Source organism: Patagioenas fasciata, chromosome 17 (assembly GCF_037038585.1).
Source record: "Patagioenas fasciata isolate bPatFas1 chromosome 17, bPatFas1.hap1, whole genome shotgun sequence".
Lineage (NCBI taxonomy): Eukaryota > Metazoa > Chordata > Aves > Columbiformes > Columbidae > Patagioenas > Patagioenas fasciata.
In genome coordinates, this window is record NC_092536.1 from 4,411,002 (window position 1) to 4,430,367 (window position 19,366).

At 45.8% G+C, this 19,366-nt stretch overlaps 1 protein-coding gene across 3 annotated transcripts in view; it reads left to right on the forward strand.

The window, feature by feature from the left end:
• Positions 1–19,366, forward strand: part of SETD1B (SET domain containing 1B, histone lysine methyltransferase) — a 49,452-nt gene that overhangs the window by 5,269 nt on the left and 24,817 nt on the right. For all 3 annotated transcript variants that reach the window (XM_071815955.1, XM_065851364.2, XM_065851365.2), the window contains exons 5-6: positions 2,710–2,822; positions 5,396–6,571. In XM_071815955.1, coding sequence (XP_071672056.1) covers positions 2,710–2,822; positions 5,396–6,571 — 1,289 coding nt within the window. The remainder of the gene's footprint in view (positions 1–2,709; positions 2,823–5,395; positions 6,572–19,366) is intronic.

Sequence of the window (19,366 nt, forward strand, 5' to 3'; positions counted from 1 at the left end):
ACGCGTGTTCTGGCAGCAGGGCTGGGTGCTGTCCTCTGCGTGCCTGGCGTTTCATCGATATTTAGCAGCAAACTGGAGGTTGGCAGCAAAAGAGTCCCCGGGCAGCCCTGGCTGGTGTGTGCGTGAGTGTGTAAGTGTGAGACTGGCTCTTAAAGCGACAGGAGTCCCGAGTCCTGGGGGTAACCGACTCTCAGCCCCAAACCTGAGCCCTGGGGAACCCAATAAAGTTTTTGGAAGTGCAAAAGCATTGCATTTCACCTCTTTGTCTTTTCTCTTTCCTCCAAGCATACTAGTGAAAGGCTTTGCTAAAATTTACCCAAATTTTAGAAAATATCTAGAACTGAGGAGGTGTAGATCAGTTGCTGCTTTTACCTCTTCATTGCAAACATGGCATTTCTAGTTTCAGACTGATTTATTGCTCTCTTTCTTGGGAAGAGAACATGGTTAACACCATTTGCTTAAAAGTGCTGTTTTGTGCTGTATTGAAAGGTTTCAACAGTTAGTGCACAACCTATACAGCAGTTGGTGTCCTACACGTGGTAAGAAGCTATAGTAGGGCATTTTTTGACGTTACTGAACACCATTAGAAGAAAAATGACTATAGTAGTGTAATACTTTCTATTGTGAGCTAAACTTGACCTTACCTATGTGTGCTTTGAAATTCTGATATCATTAACTGTTACAGACAGGCTCCTTCCTCTGCTTACTTTGGAATTTGAAGGTAAAAATTACACTTAAGAACAAATTAACCATTTGTATATTTAATAATGATGAGCTACAGCAGGCTTGTAAGTGGTGGATGTCTTAATGAGAGGCATTTTAAACAAACTGATTGTGTGACAGTCCTTGTTCTCCTCCGTTTATAAACTACTCTGCGAGTCTCAAACAGACAGCTGTTGAGGAAAGTTAGCTGCACATCAGGGAAATGAGGGGCTTTTATGCTTCTGTTTCCTGGGAGAAAACATTGAAGTCTTAGTTTCAAATTGCGTTTTTGTTTCGTTTGCCAGCTGTATGCTTCCAATCTGTTTTTTTTTCCATAGCTGCATCTCTTTGGTTGTAAAGGAATAAGACTGTCAGTGTGCTATAATCTGTCAGAATGTAATACAAATGTTATTCCTAAAATAGCCTTAGCAGGTTAGGACATTCTTAATATATATATTTATGGTTTTCAATGTTTCTTTCTAGTATTCAGCTTTTCAAGAGAATGAGAGGTTGGTTAACTTGATTTTCATAGTCTAGCAAAGTAAATATTAGGAGCCAAAGTGTCATTTTATCTGTCTGGTCAGAGCACAGGCCTGGGAATCTGGAACTAAGAAATCAGTCTCCTCATCTAAGCCAGGCTAGTTTAAAGCACCTTCTCTGCCTCAGTTTATCCATCTACAGAATGGACACACTGAACAACTACTTGTCCTTAGAGAAATAGCCAGGAATCCTTTCATATTCATGAACCTCTTTGAAAATGAAATTGTAACTTTTACTGCATTATATTCAGGATCCAGGAAGAATTATGAAACTTTCTAACAATTACTTTGTATTTATTTAAAGACAAGTTTTAAGGTAAGCTTGACACTTCCGTATCAACAGCATTGTAGTCTTATGGGGGAATGGGGTGTGTTAATATTTCAAGTATAATATTTCAAGCGTCTCTTCAAGCCCTTGTCTTGAAGAGATCTATTTTGTCATGACTTCAGTTGAACTAGAACAGTTTACATAGTCGAGGATGTGACTCAAGACTTTGTGAAATGAGATTTGATAAGCAAATAACCTCATCTGCAGCATTTATTCAAGATAAATGAGCCTTTTCCCATATGCAGAGTTGTGTTAAGCGGGGCTTTGCTTTCAAATTGCACTGAGTGATTCACAGGGTTTGGGGTTTGATCCTGCAGGACTTCTTCTGGGCTCAGGTGCTGTGTCTGTCCATTTTTCTGTGTATTCTTTATCTTTCAGAGCAAAATTCAGGTAGCTTGGGGGTCTGATTGTATGGCCTTTGAAGCTCGTGACAGATTTCTTACAGACTGTGAAATAAGTAGGATTGGGTTTTTGTAGTAACGAAAAATCTAATATATAAGGAACTGGGTCTTTGTAGAATTTAGGAATGAAAAGGCAAAGGCTCAGTAACAATATATGGGATGGTTTGCTTCTCTGGCTTTTATTCTTCAAAGGGAGCCACTGAGCACACCTTAAACTAGATGGAGGGGGGGAAAAAAGGTTAGTTGGGGTCTTTTTGGAAAAGTAGCGTTAATGGTTTTGTGCTTGGCATTCCCATGCATTGTGCTTGCGTTAACAACAGCCCATTTTTACTAGCAAGGTGTGTTGGGAGAGCTTGCTGAAGTGGCTCTGGGTGTTGGCAGAGGCTTGTCCCTTGGGTGAGAGTTACACTTCTCAAATCTGCAAGCGATTCGCTTGGCACTTTGGAGAGGAGGGAAACTGCTGCTCTCCAGAAAGCATGATGAAGAGCAGAGCTGCCAAGCAGGCTGAGAGGAGGAACAGCGGTTCAGAAATCTCCTTGTCTTGGCTGGAGAAGGGAGCGTCTGACTTCATTTGCCCAGCAGATTATTTTAAAATGATCCCTACAAGCCTCAGAGGTGATACCTGTCCCTCTGTTGCATGGATGCAGTGAAAGCAGGGCCGTGCAGGTGACAAGAATATGTATTTTTACATAAGCTGTGTTCTTTCTGTTTAATAACTTTTCCATTGTGGTCTCTGCAGGTGAAACCCGCATGCGATTCTATGAACTGCTCGTTAATGGTCTTTACACTCCTCAGACCCTCCCTGTGGGCACCGAACAGGATGTGTCGCCAACTGTGAATGAAACTCTTCAGGTATGTTTGCTTGGCTTTTTTTTAAATAATAACTTTCTAGAAAATTCCAAACAAATGCATAATTAACATTAGTGTTTTAACACTTTTAATGTAGCTTCTTTTTTTTTTGTCCTGCCATAGTTCATGTTCATGTTACTAATTCACATTTAAATATAACTTGCTCATAATTTCCATAGCAAATGTTAACTCTCTGCGAATGCGGTACATGTGCCTAATCTGTATGCCAGTGGTAAGTGCTTTTTGTCTTTCTCAATGAAAAATACCTACAGAACCGACACTATGTGCCCTATTAACATTAGAAATTCCTGCAGTTAAGAGGACTGGATCAAATCTGTCCCTGAGATGAGATTATTCCCTTGAAGTCGTGGGGGATGATTTACAGTGGTACATTTGGCCTGGTGTCTAGGGTAGGTCATCCTTAGCATGTTCATTTTTCAGGCTTGCTTAGAGGCTAAAAGAGGGGAGGTGTCAAATCTTGAACAGTGGCATCAATTTTTCAGAATCATAATTAGTCACTGGAATCAGTTGTTAATAAAAGCAGTGGACAGGACTCCTGAGGGCTTCCAGGGGTCCCTTGGTATTTAAGGTGCAATTCTCTAAATGGCTTCTTACAGTTACCTGCTCCCCTGTGAACCCCACTGGGATGGGGGGATGAGGGGAAAGCAAATCCTGTTTGTGTGAGGTCGTCAGCCCCCCTGGCATGTCTAAAAGTAATTTGGCTCCTGATTGTGGCTTAGGACCCCACTTCAAGACATCACACTTGAAAGAGATTGGGCAGAGATTTTATTTTTTTCTTCTCTGCGCTCTTATGACTTCTTAAAATGCCATAATATCATTAATTCTGTGATCAGATGTTTTCAGGGCAGGTGAGAGCTGTACTTTGAATGTGGAAAATCCCATTGATCTGAAAACATAAAATTCTTCTCCCACCAACCACCCCAACAGCAACAAGGCAAAACCCCATTATCCTCTTAACAAAACCATAAAGAGGCTGATTCTTCCTTACATCCCAGCAAGATGTGTTTAAAGGCAGGAGGGTGGCAAGGAATGATTTTGCTGGGAATCTGCTAAGAACTGGCTTTCATTTCTGCCGGTTACAGCACATCTCAAATAAAAATGGACAGATTAGTTCTAACTCCTTTTTCAAGGTTAACAACAAAACACTTAACTGATGGTATCTCCCAAAGTAGTCCCTGCTGTAATTATCTTTAAGGTTGTTTCTCTAGATATTATGTTCACGTATTATATTATCCTGATTTTTTTTTTCTCAGTTACCACCAAAATTATTGCTTTGTGGGTAACTTTAGCTGTTTGTATCATGTTCTTGTCTCTAGAATCTGCTAACAAGATTGTTTGTTGTTGTAGTTTAGTAAAATACTGACATTTGCTTTCGCCCTCATGCAGAACAGCAGGGACCTGACAGTTCCTCCAGCCACGTCCCTGCCTCCAGGCCATATGCAAACCCCACTTAAAAAGAACCTGCATTACACCTACACCAAAGGTGCAGAGATGTGGATTTTAGCAGGAAGCACATGACTGGTTCCTGACCCTTTATTTGGGTTTTAGAGCAGTTGAGGGAGAAAATTCCCTGATGTCCATGTGCTCGTGGTCTCCAGGGGTCACACTGAGAGCAAGTCCACGCTGTTGGGTGGATGGGATGTGTGCGAGTGTAGCAGGCAGGTGAGAGCTCAGCTGGGGTTTGATGGTGCTGGCGTGTTACAAACAGGTTGTTTTAAGGGTCTCTTTACCTACCCGTGTTTGGGAGAGCAGCAGCCAGCCTGTAGTCTCACCAGTTAGCTGTCCCGGTTGCTTTTGGGGAGCTGGAGCTCAATCCTGCCTCTCTTGCTGCTATGAGGATTCTCACTGAGCTCTTGCTTTGCATTACAAAAACGGATTGTGGTGCTGGTGATGAGTGTGGCCCAGTCCTGACGCTGCAGAGCCCGGGTGTGAGCAGGGCTGCTCCTAGAAACCCCCGTGGTAACTTTGTGTGCCTTTTATACCTATAGCCTTCTCCCTTGTTACGGGCAAACTGTTGCTAGAGAGGGTGGTGGGTCAGCTCCCTCCGCTGGACCAACACAAATCCACATTCAAGTGTGGGTGTGATACACAGGTTTGATTGCAGGTTGGCAGTTTACTGGTTGGTATGTTTTGCTTTGTTCACAAAACAAGTTAAATTGATCATTTAATATCTCACAATTCTTTTCATTTTGTTCTTTATTTGCAATTTAGATGAGCCTAACATAGTTGATAGAAATTGAAGTTCTTTTAGCTAAAAGTGACGTGCAAGTCTCCTGTTCACCTGGTGTAGCTTATAGGAAATACTCCTGTATCTGCTTTCTTCCTCCTTCTCTTAAAGACAAGTTACTCTTCGCTTGCTTTTTTCTTTTTAAATCAAAGGGGACTGTTCATAATGGATAATAGTTTGTGTTTTCAGGGATGCTGTAACCTATTTTTTTGCCATGGAAATCAGTGCAAACTCCTGGGTACTCCACTCTTCTGAAAACCAAATGCATTACACCAATATATTTCAAAAATGATGTATTTAGATACTTTCCTCTTTTCTGTTTGTATAGTTGACGGATTCTCTGAAGCGCCTGAAAGACATTAACCTTTCTTCTGTGGGATCATCTGTTACCCCAAACAGTAGCACGCCGTTTTCCCATGACACAGCCTATTCCAGCTGTCGGCAAGATACCCCCAACTCGTACAGCCAATTTACCCCGCAGTCCCAAGGAACGCCTCACACGCCACGCTTAGGGACGCCGTTTTCCCAAGATTCCACCTATTCTAGTCGTCAGACAACGCCCGTGTACCATTTTGGGCAGGACAGTGCGTACAAAGCCAGGAGACACGAAACAAAATTTACAGATGCCTACAACCGCCGCCCGGGACATCACTATGTTCATAACTCGGCAGGTGTTTACCGAGGGCCGGAGCATCAGTTTAGTACGTACAAATCCCATCAGCAGGAGCCAGTTCAGTTCTCTCACACTCCTCCCCTGAGCCACTCTAGTTCTTCGAGCTACAAATCTGCCTTCTCTCCCTACCAAGCACCAGCTGTGTTTCCCCAATCCGATGAGCAGCAGTTTCCCCAAACTTCCAGGGAACCAGAGTACCGAAGACCTGCGCCACCTCCCGCTGAGATGGTTGTGGAAAGCAGCGCTGCCACGAACGTCGATTTTGTCCCAGTGAAGGAGAAACAGGAGGAGCCTCCGCCCTTGCCCGATTCAAACTCTGTTCCTGAACCGAGCACAGCGTCCTTCTCTCAGACTCCAGAGAGAAGCGAGACCCCTGGCACCCCCACCATGGAGTCAGAAATGCAGCATAACAGTTTAGACTCAAGGATTGAGATGCTCTTAAAAGAGCAGAGAACAAAGTTACCCTTTCTTAACGAGCATGACTCGGATAACGAAATCCGAATGGAAGGTAGCCCTATTTCCTCTTCTTCTTCCCAGCTCTCTCCCATCCCAATGTACGGTTCGAACTCTCAGCCCGGTTACAGAGCTCAGACGCCTTCCTCGCGTCCTTCCAGCACCGGCTTGGAGGACATTAGCCCGACGCCATTACCTGACTCTGACGATGACGAGCCTGTCCCTGGGACGGCTTCTCTGGGTCAGAATTCACGGGGGACGTCGGAAGCCAGCATGATTCCCATTGATCAGCTGAGCAGGACCTCCAAAATTGAGACCTCGGAGGCTAAAGAAATGGTGCCTGGTGACCAGACTCCAACATCAGAAAAAATGGACGAGGTAAGTGAGCTGGAACTGAATTATGAAGCTCCACGTGTATCCCCAGTCGCTCTTTAGTGTCGTTGGAGTGCAGGGTGTCAGGTGGCTTTTTCTTTTACTGAAGGCAGCTGGAAATGGGTGAGATGTGACACAAAGTGATGGTCTTAATCAACTTGCCCGTCTCCAGCTTTCCTTGTTTATAATAGCAGCCTGCTGCAATTTATAGCTTCAGGAGAGCTCAAGGACTGCACAAGCCACGGAAGTTTGGCCAGTGCTCATGGTGTGTGAATGTCCCAAGTGTCGACAGACACTTAAGCCTCTAGAGGAGTTAATCGAGCACTTTCTGCCATTGCTTTGGTCCCTGAACGTGGGTGTGTATGTGTGCACACACTTGCTTAACGGGGCTTTCATGTTACACCGGAGTATTGAATGTATACTTTGTTTGATAGCTCTCCAGCTATTTATGCCATCTGGTTTGAACGGGAGACAGTTGCTGGGCTTTAATAGTCACTTTGCTCAGTTGAAAGGGGGAGGTAGTTGGCTGGTGCTCCACTGAGTCTTCCAGCACCAGAGCAGAGTTTGCTGCCTCTGCTGGGGCAGTTGTGGCTGAAGGGACGACGAGAGCTTAACAGCATGGAATGGTGCCAGCAGACACAGAAATTACGTTGTGTGGTGTGTCTGTTTGGGAGGTCTGTTGCAACAAATGTGGGTATTGCTGCAGTGAACGTGTCAGTCCTATTCTGCTGTGTCAAGGAACGGTCAAAATACAGAAAGCTCGTCTTGTGTAAATGTCCCGAGTGTGGTAGATCGATTGAATTTACTCTTGGAAGTTTGCTGGGGTTAAGCTGGTAGAACGGATTTCCCTCTGGTAGTTCGCAGTTGTGAGGTTTTCACCGGAGAAGCGGCTGCATTTCAGGAGAGGGAGCTGCTCCTGGAGGAATAGGCTTTGCAGAGTGCTCGACTAGAGGAAAAGCAAAAGCACTGCAGCAATAACACAGTGCAGGTCTCAGTGCTAAATAGAACAAAAAAATGTAACTATACTGGGTATTTTATTGTTCTACATGCCTTTCCAAACCTGCTTGTCCTTGCAGTTGCCAGTTTAGCCTTTGAAACAATTCAGCTGCCTGAAGTCTCATTCATCATCTGGGCTGGCCCAGGCTCCCCTCTTGGGAGGCAAGTCCCTGGCCGGTGGGACCTGATGATGTATTAATTAGGAATGGAGTTCTGATTCCTTGTGCTCGGTCTGGCAGGCTTAAGAGGGGATACTCTTAGTTTGTCTGAAAAAACGAGGAAGGCATTGCTTATCTCCGTGCCGTTCTGGGCTTGGATCTGCTGTCCTCAACTCTCATGCCAGTGGGTTGCAGCCAGTTCTGAGCGTGTTTAGGAAGATGGGCAAATACCAGTGTGGTATGTGGGGTCAGGCACTTTCTGTAGCTGAGATCAGTGCTGGGGAACTGGCTGGAATGTTGGATTTGTGGGTTGTGATGTGGGGCAGCAGCGTGCTGACATTGAAGCCCATGTTAAGTCTTTGTCTCCTCTTAATGAGATGCTGGTGTCAGAAGTTTATGTAGATGGTTCTGTGATAGAAAATGACACAAATGCCTCCATCCTCTGCAGAAGGGTGGTAGCAGGGTCTCCGTGCGAGACATTGTTGCCTGAATTGTCTCCTCTCCCCTCAAAAAGTTTGATGTTTGTTGTTGGAGCTGTTTGTTCAACCCTTCTCTTGGTTACAAATCACACTAAGCTATTCTGGCATGTTTGAGAAGTTGCCTGTGCCTTTCATGGCTCTTTCCGATGCACAAAAAACGATCTCCATGTGTTTTTGCTTCCTTCCCCCATCCTCCTCCTCCCTCATTTTTTTGCTTTAGAAAAAGACTCTCCTGGCTTTCCTCTCTACTGAAGGAGCGGAGCTGAACAGTCACTTAACATAGACTGAAATTCGAGCTGCAGCTTTCCAACCGAGTTAGAGAGGGGCATTGAGTCTGTCTGAGGGCTGGAAAGCTGAACCTCTGGCTTCAGCCTATTGTGATACCACTATTCAACTCTCAGTCCTTCAGAGAATCCTCCAGCAAAACAGAGGGAAGGCAGCCCCAAATATTTCTCGTGACTGTGTGGTGTGGGGAGCAGAGCAGAGATTATATGTTAGCGTAGGGAGGGCTCATTAAGTATCATAAGGAAGCAATAAAGGGCAGAGAGTTTGAACTTGTTATTTACTTCATATTTGGCTCTTCAAGGGTCGGAGCAGCCCCAGGCCTGTTCTCTTTGGGCGAGTGCTCTAGCTGGGAAAATCTCAGCATTCGTAAGGGTGCCAGCAAAGTTGCAGGGAAGTTTTTCCTGAGACAATAGGTGCTTTTCAAGGACCTACTCCTGTTTCCCATCAAAATAAGCACGAATTTTATCAGTGATTACTAGTACGGTAACATTTGTTCTATAGGTGAAGCACTGTCAAATCGTCAGGCAAGTTAACCACCCCAGACTTGCTGTAAGTAAAGGAGGTACAGCCAAGCCCCAGCAATTGCTCTGATTTATCATGCAAGACCCTGGAATTTGATTTCAAGATCTGGTATGATGCTCCTAAACCAGAGCTTGGCAGGGAGTTTGGGTGTGGGAGAGGAAGGGCTGTGCATCTGTCTGCAACACCTAACTCCGACTGATCTGAGAGCAGTGATTATGGTCTGCAGAGAAAGTCCTGCTAAGCTTAGCCGAGGGACGAGTGCTGAGAGGTGGAACAGAGCGGGATGTGGGCAGTACGAGGTAAGAGGAGAAAAGAGATGCTTTACAAACAGCACAACCTGCCAGCCAGGAAGACGAGGCAGAGAGGGCTTTTTCAAGAAGCTAGAAGATGGCAAGGAAAGAAGACAGCCGACTTTTGTTATTTTAGAAAAATTTAGTGAGCGTAGCAATGTACAGACTTTCCTTCCTATGTTCATGAGAGATAACAAAGAATTGTAATAATTGCTTTTTCACAGGATCTGTGCTGTTTCAGAGGTGCAAAAGCTAAGTAAGTACAGTTTGACTTTTTCACATCCCGTTTGAGCCAGGTCTTGGTTTTGCTTGGCTTGTTACAGGAAGAGGCGCTGCCTGTGTGTGCTGGGGGGGGTGACAGGATTATAACAAGTCACTTTCTTGTATATTGATGATGCCTTTTGTGTTTCACCTTATGAACGTATTAGTTGGTGTGTGTAGCCAGTGTGTAATAGGAAGACCATGTGACTGACCGGTATTTTCCCAGGTTTGTAAGCACAAAAGTACTTTTTAATTGAGGGGTCAACAGACTCCTGTCTACCTGGTAATTTTGCTAAGCACCATGTCACTGCGGTGGGAGGTGTGCCTTAAAAATGCCAAAGATAATCAGAAGAATAAAGATCCTGAAACATGAATGAGGTGAGAGCAGTTCTCTTGGTGCTTGCTGTGGATTTTAACAAATGGTTTGGGGAGCAAACTGTAAGGTGCACAGTGCACAGCAGCCCTAGAGACCCCAAAAGCCACTGCTGTTGCCAGCACCCCTCAGTGTTTCATTTGGCTGTTGTGGATGTTTTAATGCTGTGCTGGATGCCTCACACAGGACAGCACTGACATCCCTGTGGCAAAGCTGTGTGTCTGCACCAGATCACCTGGCAGTTACCCGGGGAGAATGTCTGAGCTGCGCTTACACATAGATGAGGTGAGTCAGGCTCAGCCCTCCAGTGAGCTCTGCTCAAGTCCCTGAGGTTACATCTGGGCTGAATTTGCACTCCGCATTGAAGTCTCTTTGGGTTCTTGTGTGGTCACAGCTAGAACTGGAAGAAATTTATTTGGAAGTGTCACATTGTCCCTCCAGAGCCTTAGCAGGATGCGATGACATTCTCCACAAAACACTGCGTCGTGCCTTGTGCCGTTCCACGCTGCTACATCCCCATCCAGACCGAGCTGTGTTTCGGTAGCTGGTAAATGACTCCTCTTTCCTACAGAGCCAAGTGAAACCTTTAGCTGTGTTTGTGAGGAGTGTCTGTGAGAGAAAACAATGCCCCAGTGCTGTGCAGGCAGCGAGAGGAGCTGCAGGGGGTTTCTCTGCCAGCAGCACCTGTAGCAGTTACCCCAGGTGCAGTCGATGTCCCTTGGAGCTGTGCAGGAGTAAGTTGTTGTTTGTCAGCAGAAGGATGATGTCCCCTGTACCCTACACCATCCAGGGTCGGAGACAGTACCGTGTTCCTGGGATGTTAACAGTGGGTTAGATGGAGACTCCTAAAGATGAACCCAAACACACTCTACTACGGGATGTTTCTGGGCTGGGGGTTGCAGAAGTGATTTATTCAAGGTAAATGCACATTAAGGTTGAGAAAGTAGAGTCTTAAGAGCCAGGAAATTTGATACCTTGGTTTCCACAGTAACTGTGCAAGAGCCCTTATGCCCATAAGTAGCTGTTATGTATGTATAATATATATGGGTACACCTGGGAACCAATTTACAGCTGGAGTGGGATTCATCATTTCTGGAGGGAGATGGGGGGAGTAGACGTGTGGAATGGTTGCTCTGAATGTATTTTTTTAATTGAAAGGAGAAAAACCTGGGAGCTGTGATTTATGCCCAGTCTCGTAAACACTTTTTCAAATTTTCCTGCCTCCTGAGCTCTTACAAATGTGATCATGCCTGACAGAACTGGTTCCTAATGGAAACTCAAAAACGAGGTATATGTTATGACCATGAATTTCCAGAAATACAGCCAGCCAGTGCCCAGGCAGCAAGGATTTGGATGACTGCTGTGGTTTTACGTGTGAATTACACTAGCCATGCTCAACCTGTGAAATGAAAATGAGAGCAAGCTGCTTAAACTGTGGGGTCAGTTCTGCCCTCCCTGACCCAGGCACAACAGCAGCGAGAAGCCACAGGGGCTTCAGGGCATCTTGTGGAGTTTAAGCGTGTTCAGAAAAGAAAGGCAGCACGTAAATCCCTCAGAAGGTGATTTAAATATGACACTGCACTGGGCCCTTTTGAGACCTCAGAGATGTGTTCAGCCTCCGTGCCCAGGGGAGCGAGTGAGCTGGGGCAGGGCTGCAGCCCCACGTCTGCGTGAGGATGCTCAGGGCCGAGGGTCAGTGCCCGGATAACCTGGCCAAGGTGAGGATGTCTTGGCTCCCGAAGCAGTGGAAATGCAGGGTATCATTATCTTGTTTTTTTCTGAGCTGATATTGGAAGACCACAGGCAGGGACTGCTTCCCTGTACATCTGATTAATTTACCGCATGACAACCTGCTGCTCCCACAAAAATTTATACGGAGTAGAGAGGTCACTTCTTGTTTGCTATGTTGGCTTTGACATCTGACTTTCTGTATTTGTCTCCAGTTTGATTCTTGGAGTCCTTGCAGAACTGGCAGTTAGCAATGCAGAGGCCTTGACCAGCCAAATCTGTTCAATGTAAGAAGCAGTGAGAGGTAACAAGCCCAGTCTCAGTTTTTACAGTTACTTTTTCAGAGCAGAATTGCGTAGAATTCACCTGGTGCACCCCCTCAGGTGTGTTTGCTCATGGAGGGAGCAAAACCAAAAGGAGAAATATTTGCCTGTTTATGCTCTGGGTTTTTTGGACACCTGACAACTTCAGTAGAATGAGGGAACATGTCTCTTGTTGATAACAGAGCTAGAAATGGTGAAATGCTCTGGAGTGTAACTGAAAAATAGAAAGCAGGCTGTGGTTGGGAGGCTGAGTGGTTCTTTCACTCTCTCGTACCAGGCCAAGACTTTGAGGGTTTTGCAGTTTGCATACCTGATAGAAATGACATTGCCATCACTTTTTATAAATCACTGTTGCTGATTATACTCTTGCCAGTAGCTCAGTGCATTCTCTGCTTTGCCACCAGTGACTTTCTGTAAATTTTCAGTTCCTGGTGGACTGGGTATATATGATTAAGTTGCTTGTTAATAGGTAGAGCAATGCTTATTTTGTGTTTATGTAATCTATAGACGCTCCACTGCCCTGAGAACTTAGATCCAAATTGCAATGTTTGACTATAGCACGTAGCTTATGGCGGAATAGCATTTTCAAGTCTGAGCTCTGCAGACCATTTACAGTTAGAGAGCCCTTGGCATCTTCCTTTTGCTGCTTATAGAGTTCTTCCTATTCTTTTCAACACTGGGGTTTTAGCAGTGACAGTGTTGAATGTTCAGATGTCATAAATGCGGGCTGTGAAGCCTCGCATTGAAGTGACACGTTTTCCTCGCGGTTTCTCCAACCCATTATCATTCTAGTTGCATTTCTCATCTGATGGCTGTGAAGAGTGACCAAGGGAACGCAGACAAGTTAGTGGATGGCAGCCTGTGTTGCAACATGCAGTGACACTGAGAAAATGTGCCAGCGTGTTAGGTAATCAGTAGAAATATTGAGAAAATAATTGCTGTTAACATATTGTGCTGGCAGCCACCAGAACAGCACTAATTTCTGGGTCTGATCTTGAAGAAGATGGAGCAGCCGCTGTGTTCTATATGTGTCTGTGTCTGACACACAGCAGTGAGCAGACGAGCGCTTATTCAAATTTCTGCTGGCTGTTGCCGTTCCTGGAGTCCTCTAAATAGATACAGTTCATCAGTAAAACTTGTTTTTTTTTTTCTCTGTCTGAATCAATTTTGAGTCCCATGACTTTGCCACCTCCCTTCTATTAATTTTTTCAGTTTGGGGTACATGTTTGTACTCAGTGAAGATGGGGCAAAACTCAAAACGAAACCCGTAAGTTCGTTAACTCTGCACAGCACGTACCTGCCCACAAGTGCTCCTTTGACCCAGACACGTTGCTGCTGTCTCAGGCTTCATCGTGAAAGTGCAGTGCTTGCTTTTGGAAATGCCCATTCATCACAAAAAAACCCCATGGTGCTCAGACTTCTCTTCTCCTAAAACCAAAGCATTTTTTTAAAAGGTCTTTAAGAATGTTTTTTATTTGCTTAGTACTAAAATAAAGCCAGCGGCTGCTTTCATAAGGTTCCAGCGGTGCAGAAAGGCCTGATGTGGTCAAGGTGCATATAAAATAGCATGATGGCAAATTGGAGTTTCTAATTTCTCCCCAGGTTGGAGTAGGTTCGCTCCTCGGGGCGTTGCAAAAGCGTCGCTGGAGGAGCAGTTTGAGTAAAGGAAGTTGTTCGTGGCTTGGGCTTCGGCAATCATTCTTTGCATAGAGGGCACTGCGAGCGCTGCGCGGCGAGGAAACGAAACTGCCGCTCCAACTCGGAGCTGGCAGCGCTTCTTACACTTCGGAGGTTTGGTTGCTAAAGGGTCAGACAGCTGTAGCAGAACTTCCAGTCTTCACTTGTTGGGACTCGGCTGTTTCAACTCGGGCGTTTTTTAGCGGCATTTGGATTTGCTGGCTGCTCTGAGCGTGTGTGTTTTGTGAAGAATGTATTTCTGTGGAGTTGATAACCGGGTACTAAGTGCAGTTTATCTCGCACCTTTGACCAGCTCAGCTGTGTTTTCCCAATATCTCTCTTCCCATATCAGCAGGTCAGGGAGATAGTTGGGAAAAAAAGCTCTGGAAATGGTGGGGAGAGGAAGAAGAGGAGTAGCAGAGGTCCTGCCACGGTCCAGTTCTTCTCTTTCCTCCTTGCCTGCACCTTGGAGCGTTCAGGGTGGGATGTCCCTGGGGTCACCACGTTCCCTGGATCAGGGAACACGATGCCGTGGAGCCTGAGGAAGAGGCTGTGGATGGTGCAGGTTGGGTGATATGAAGGAAGGACTGAGTTTTGTTTTTCCTGGGCTTGAAACAGCCCTTCACCAGCCTAGTCAAGGAATCGGATGTCTTTTGTAGATGGTGTAGAGTGAGAGTCACTTTCTTATACCCATTTTTGTCCAAAACGAGCTGTGTTTCACAATGAGCAGTGGAGTTTTGTGCTGATGTCCAAGCGGTGTGTCCTCCTCTCGCTGTGTGGGATTAACACACGTTGTGCAAGTTGGGGAGACGTTTGTTCTGGAGCCTGGGGAGCTATTGCTGAAGGTGGTGGCTTCTTTCCAGGTTTCCCTTCTCTCAAAGGAACTTGTTATTTCTCGTGCCTCATGTGTCCCAGACGAAACAAAACACATACTTCAGGTGATAGTGGTGCTGGAAGCAGGAGGCGAGAGTGCACAGGCCAGGTTTAATGTTGGTTCACAGCTCTGGGGACAGTTTTCCAATCCAGCCCTTGTTGCTGAGCGGTTGCCAAACGCGGTGTTTTGATCAGCAGATGTGGCTGAGAGTTTCCAGTGCCAATGATTGAAAAACTGTCTTTGAAGGACGCGGATAAATGTGAGCAACTGTTATCATGGTGCTACAAGCATTTTGCTATTGTCCGGGAAAAACTTCACTCAGAAAATATGAAAATCCGCATTACTGCTTAAAATCCTTCAGATTACAGTAAAACATAAAGGGCGGTCTGCCAGTTGAATATATACCATGGAGATGTATGCGAATTGATGGATTTTGACAAGAGAACCTCTGGATTCTTTGTGTGGATGTGCTTTCAGTGCCCAAGCTGAAGAAAACCTGAGCTTTAGCTAGTACCGTGCCTTTAAAAACAATGACAAGGGTAACTCATGGCAGTCTCTGGACTTCTGAATTGGGATGGCGATTGTGTTGGACTACATTCTACTAGAAGTGAATCTGGGGCTAAATGTACAATCTGAGTAAGAAGGATGACTGTTGGACGCTTGTTATGACCCAGGTTTTGCAGTGTTTTTACTGTTTTATCTGAGCGCTGGTATCAGGAGTATTGCACAGTGTTACCCTCCTCGGTGAGGCACAACCTTAGTGTCACATCCACTGAGATATATTGATTGTGGTATATGGAAAAGGTGCTGAGGCTAAACTGTCCTAAGTGAGAAAACTATTATTTGCAAACCACCGAGCCAGCTGTTCCTGCACAACTGCTTGAAAAAGAAAACAAACACCAAACCCTGTGCCTTACAGCTGGTGCCCTGAATCAGTGAGCAGTGCGTGGGGAGCACGAGCGCAGAGCAGTGTCCCGTGGCAAGGAGGCGCACAGATGAGTTCTGCTCTAGGTGGAAAGTGTTGCCATGTGTTTGTTTTAAACCTCCTGCTCGCTAATTAGGAGACAGGTGGGGAAATCAGCATACTTTACCTCTTGCCTTTTTTTTTTTTAATATTTTATGCCTGCACAAATGGCAGTGGGAATGCAGCCCAGCTGTGGGGTATTTTCCACTCTGGTAATTTAGAGCAGTTGCAGTTGCATGATTTATTTTGCATATAGAGGGTATACTTTAACAGCAAAAGTTTGGTATCTTCTAGAAGGCCTTGAGAAATGTAACGTCCTGCACAGAGATCATCTTTGTTAAGGAATCAGTCAGCAGTTGGCAGTCACAAGGGTTATGTTTCCATCACCTGAGAGCAGTGGTATGGGGGAAAAAATGTCGCCTTTTCCTCACTGAACAGGTTTCGGAGAGGGACAACGTGAAGGTTTTTCTGGCTGGATATTGCTTTAGGCTTTGTCTTAGAATAATGGAGATTTTTAATGTTTTAATAAATGTGTTGGGTACCTCAGCGGATGTACTTGATTCCTCTCTGACTGCACGTGGTTGAATCAGAAAATGGCAAGAAAGGAAAATCTAAGCAGGAAATAAAGAAGTGAAAAATTCAAGATGCCTCCAGAGAGAAGATCCGTAAGAGAAGAGACAGTTTACCAAAGGGGAACTGTTTCTTGCTGGCCTCACCCTGACTTTTGAGGAAGAACATCTCTACTCAGCCTCTTCAGCTGCTCGAAATGGGCTCCTCGGAGTGAAGCGTCTCCTGCGGTCTCACTGGCTTTTAATGCGTCTGCAGCACCTTGTTGGGAAGGACTTGTTAACTCGTGTTGTAATGCTCAGCAGAGGAGCGGAGCCTGCTGAGCTCGTTAGGGTGCTGGTCCTGGTTTGTGGTCTGTGCTGCAGAGGATTCGCAGTCTGACCACAGCCAGCATGAGGGCAGACTTTGTCTCGTGAGCCTCTCATTCCCCGGGCCATTCTCTGCTGCCACGTCCCAGCAGGTCTGCAGCACTGACACTGCCTGTGCTGGGCTTTGTCCAAAGGGGCTCTATGTGCTTTTTGTCAAGATCATGGAGACGGCTTGAACTGTCTTGTCTGCAGCAGTTTTGTTGGGAATTTCAGGAACGCAGCAGACGTCTTATTGTCCTGTCCTGGGAGGATGGCCAGTGGCTGACTCCAGAACATGCAGCCACCAGTTTTCTTATTTGAAACCATACTGTGTTGCTACTGTGACTGCAGTCAAGATGATAACAAGATCCTAAAGACCTTTTTAACAGTGTGTTCCCTCTTTCATACTTCCTTGTTTCTTTTCAAATAGCTGGTACTGGGATAGAAGAAGAACAATGGGGAAGAGAGTCATGCTAAGTCCCTGTGACCTCCCGGGCCAGCAGTGGAGGGCTCACGAAATCTCAGCAGAAGTGTTCAGGAAAGAGAAAGGTTCATAGAAAAATCAGGACTTTAACTCTTTCCCCTTGCTTGTTCCACACCTTTTGCAGAATAAAAGCTGCTCTTGTTTGGAAAGGGCTATTCTGTGCTACCTCCATCAGCTGTGAGCTACAGGCTCCTGGGTTTTCTTGCAGGTGCCAAAAACAGTTGGGCTTCTTTGCTTCCCAGGTCAGAGCTGCACCCTAGAAATTCAGGGTAAGAACAGCCCCGGTCTTGGAGAGCAGAGGGAGAAGCCAGGCTCATCGTTTGGGACGCCTCTCCAGAAGGAAGGCAAGTGTCTGAACTTCTGCCTCAGGACACACCTAGTGGCGCCTGGGTCTGAGAGCAGATGGCAGCAAGCAGGAGAGCTTTAAGAGATGATGCTGATGAATGATCTGACAAAAACTCTTTTGCCCATTGTCCTTCAAGGCCTCCATTCCTTCGTTTCTGCTCTCTTTTCTGAGGAGACTTGGTGTTGCACAGGTTGCGTTGTGGATGTCCAGGCCTTGCAAATGAAACTACTGTTGCCACTAATGCTGGAAATGCAGAGAGCACTGAACAGAGCATTGAAAACGCTGCTGTAACAGCAATAGCCATGTGATTTCAGATACTCGAGGGTATAGTAGTAATATGTAGAAGGGAAAGAATATCAAATTGGCCTAGTTCTGCTGATTAGAGCTTGTTTTAAATACAGTCTGTGTACAACCTATTCTTCAATAGGCTGATACTGGCTGGGAAGCTAGACTGTTCTCCAAGCTTATCTGCTTTCTTATCGCCCTGTTGGTAGTAAGATCTGAATTCGTGGCTCGGTTTGACCTAAGGCTTAAGTACGAGGGTAAGCTCAGTGGATGGCACGTCAGCTCCTACCTGGCACTGGACTGTAAGGTATCTGTGTACTCTGCATGCTCAGTTATTGCACTTTTCTTTTAAACTTATAGGTGGACTCTGACCTAATGTTGCCAATTCCTTTCTTTATCTTTGATTGTAATGTACCTTCTGCTCTCTAGAAACGTGAGTGCATTTTTGCGCACCAGTGTGAAGGACAAAACAGGGCATTTCAGAATCATTCGGGAAATGGGTTCTCTGTATACTGTGTGATTTCTCCTAAATCGCTTGCTTTTCTTTTCATCTTTAGAGGGGGAGATGCTGCCTTAAACTCCGCATCCTTTGTGTGTGGACAAACCTTATAATAAAAACTGCTGATAATAGCGGAGATGGCAGAAAATGATAGAGAAGCCTTATTGCATGCATGCTTACCCCTGACTTTCTCTTTTTCAGAGAGACTGTTTAGTTCTGTTGGATTTGGCTGGTTTGTTCCCAGGACTCTGCATCACTGAACCTGGTGTCTGAAAAGGGCTTTACCTGGGGAAAACCAGCCTGGCTGTATGAAAGTCTTTGGGAGAAGCAGAGAACATTCCCTGACTAATTTATCTGTAGGGGGTATTTTCTTGCCACTCTACCATCCTTTTATGCATGACTTAGCTTCCCAGACGACTAAAGCCTTTGAAGTTAGATTCCAAATAGCTCTTCAGCTATCCCTCCCCCCCGTCTAAAATAGGGAAACCAGAACAACCATCGCCATGGAAAGAGCCTGCCTTGTTACATGGCTCCCCAATGTTAACACCCCTCTCTTTTCCTCCTTCCTTTTCCCTACCTCCCACTCCCCCCATAAAGAAACCCTTTTTTTCCCCCTTAATAAGATCTACTTAAGACTTGAGGGAAAAAGCCATGGTTGCATGAGATGGTAAATCCAATTTTAGGGTGTTTCATATGTGATGAAAAACACCGTGGACGCATGACGCAGCCTGTGAATTGGCACCCATTCGCCCTGCCAGTTCGGATTTGTTCACATAATGCAGAAGGGGCGACTGTCCGGGCTGGCGTCACATCGGGGCACACACGGGCTGCCCAGGCGGCCCCGAGCCCGGGCTGGGGGCCAGTGACTCCCCGTCTCGTACTCTCACTGTAGTTTGTCATCTGCCCAGTTGTATGATCATGTTTGTCTTGGCTCAAATCTGCACACTCCAGGGGATCTGGAAGCTTCCAGTGTTGGCGTTGATGAGCGTGGACCCGAAGGACGTCTTGCGAGCCTGTGCTCTTGTAGAGCTGTCCCTGCACATACCAGAGGGTCTCTTATGTGTGCTGGAAGCCCGGGGGCAATCTCTGCCTTCTCCAAATACCCCTTCTTTGGTGACCATGCCAACAGGAACTGTGTAACCACATCATATGCCATGAAGCTTGCAGTTTAGAGCCTACTTTTCCCTGATTGAAGGGGGAAAGACCTCAAACCACCCCTTTTCTGGAGGGTAATACACTTGACATTAACAGAGCAAAGCCCTCGGCAAGTTATTGCCCTCTTTGCCTTTCTGCTGCAGCAAATCTGGCCGTTGTTTTCCCACTGGATTAATTCATGGCTGTGA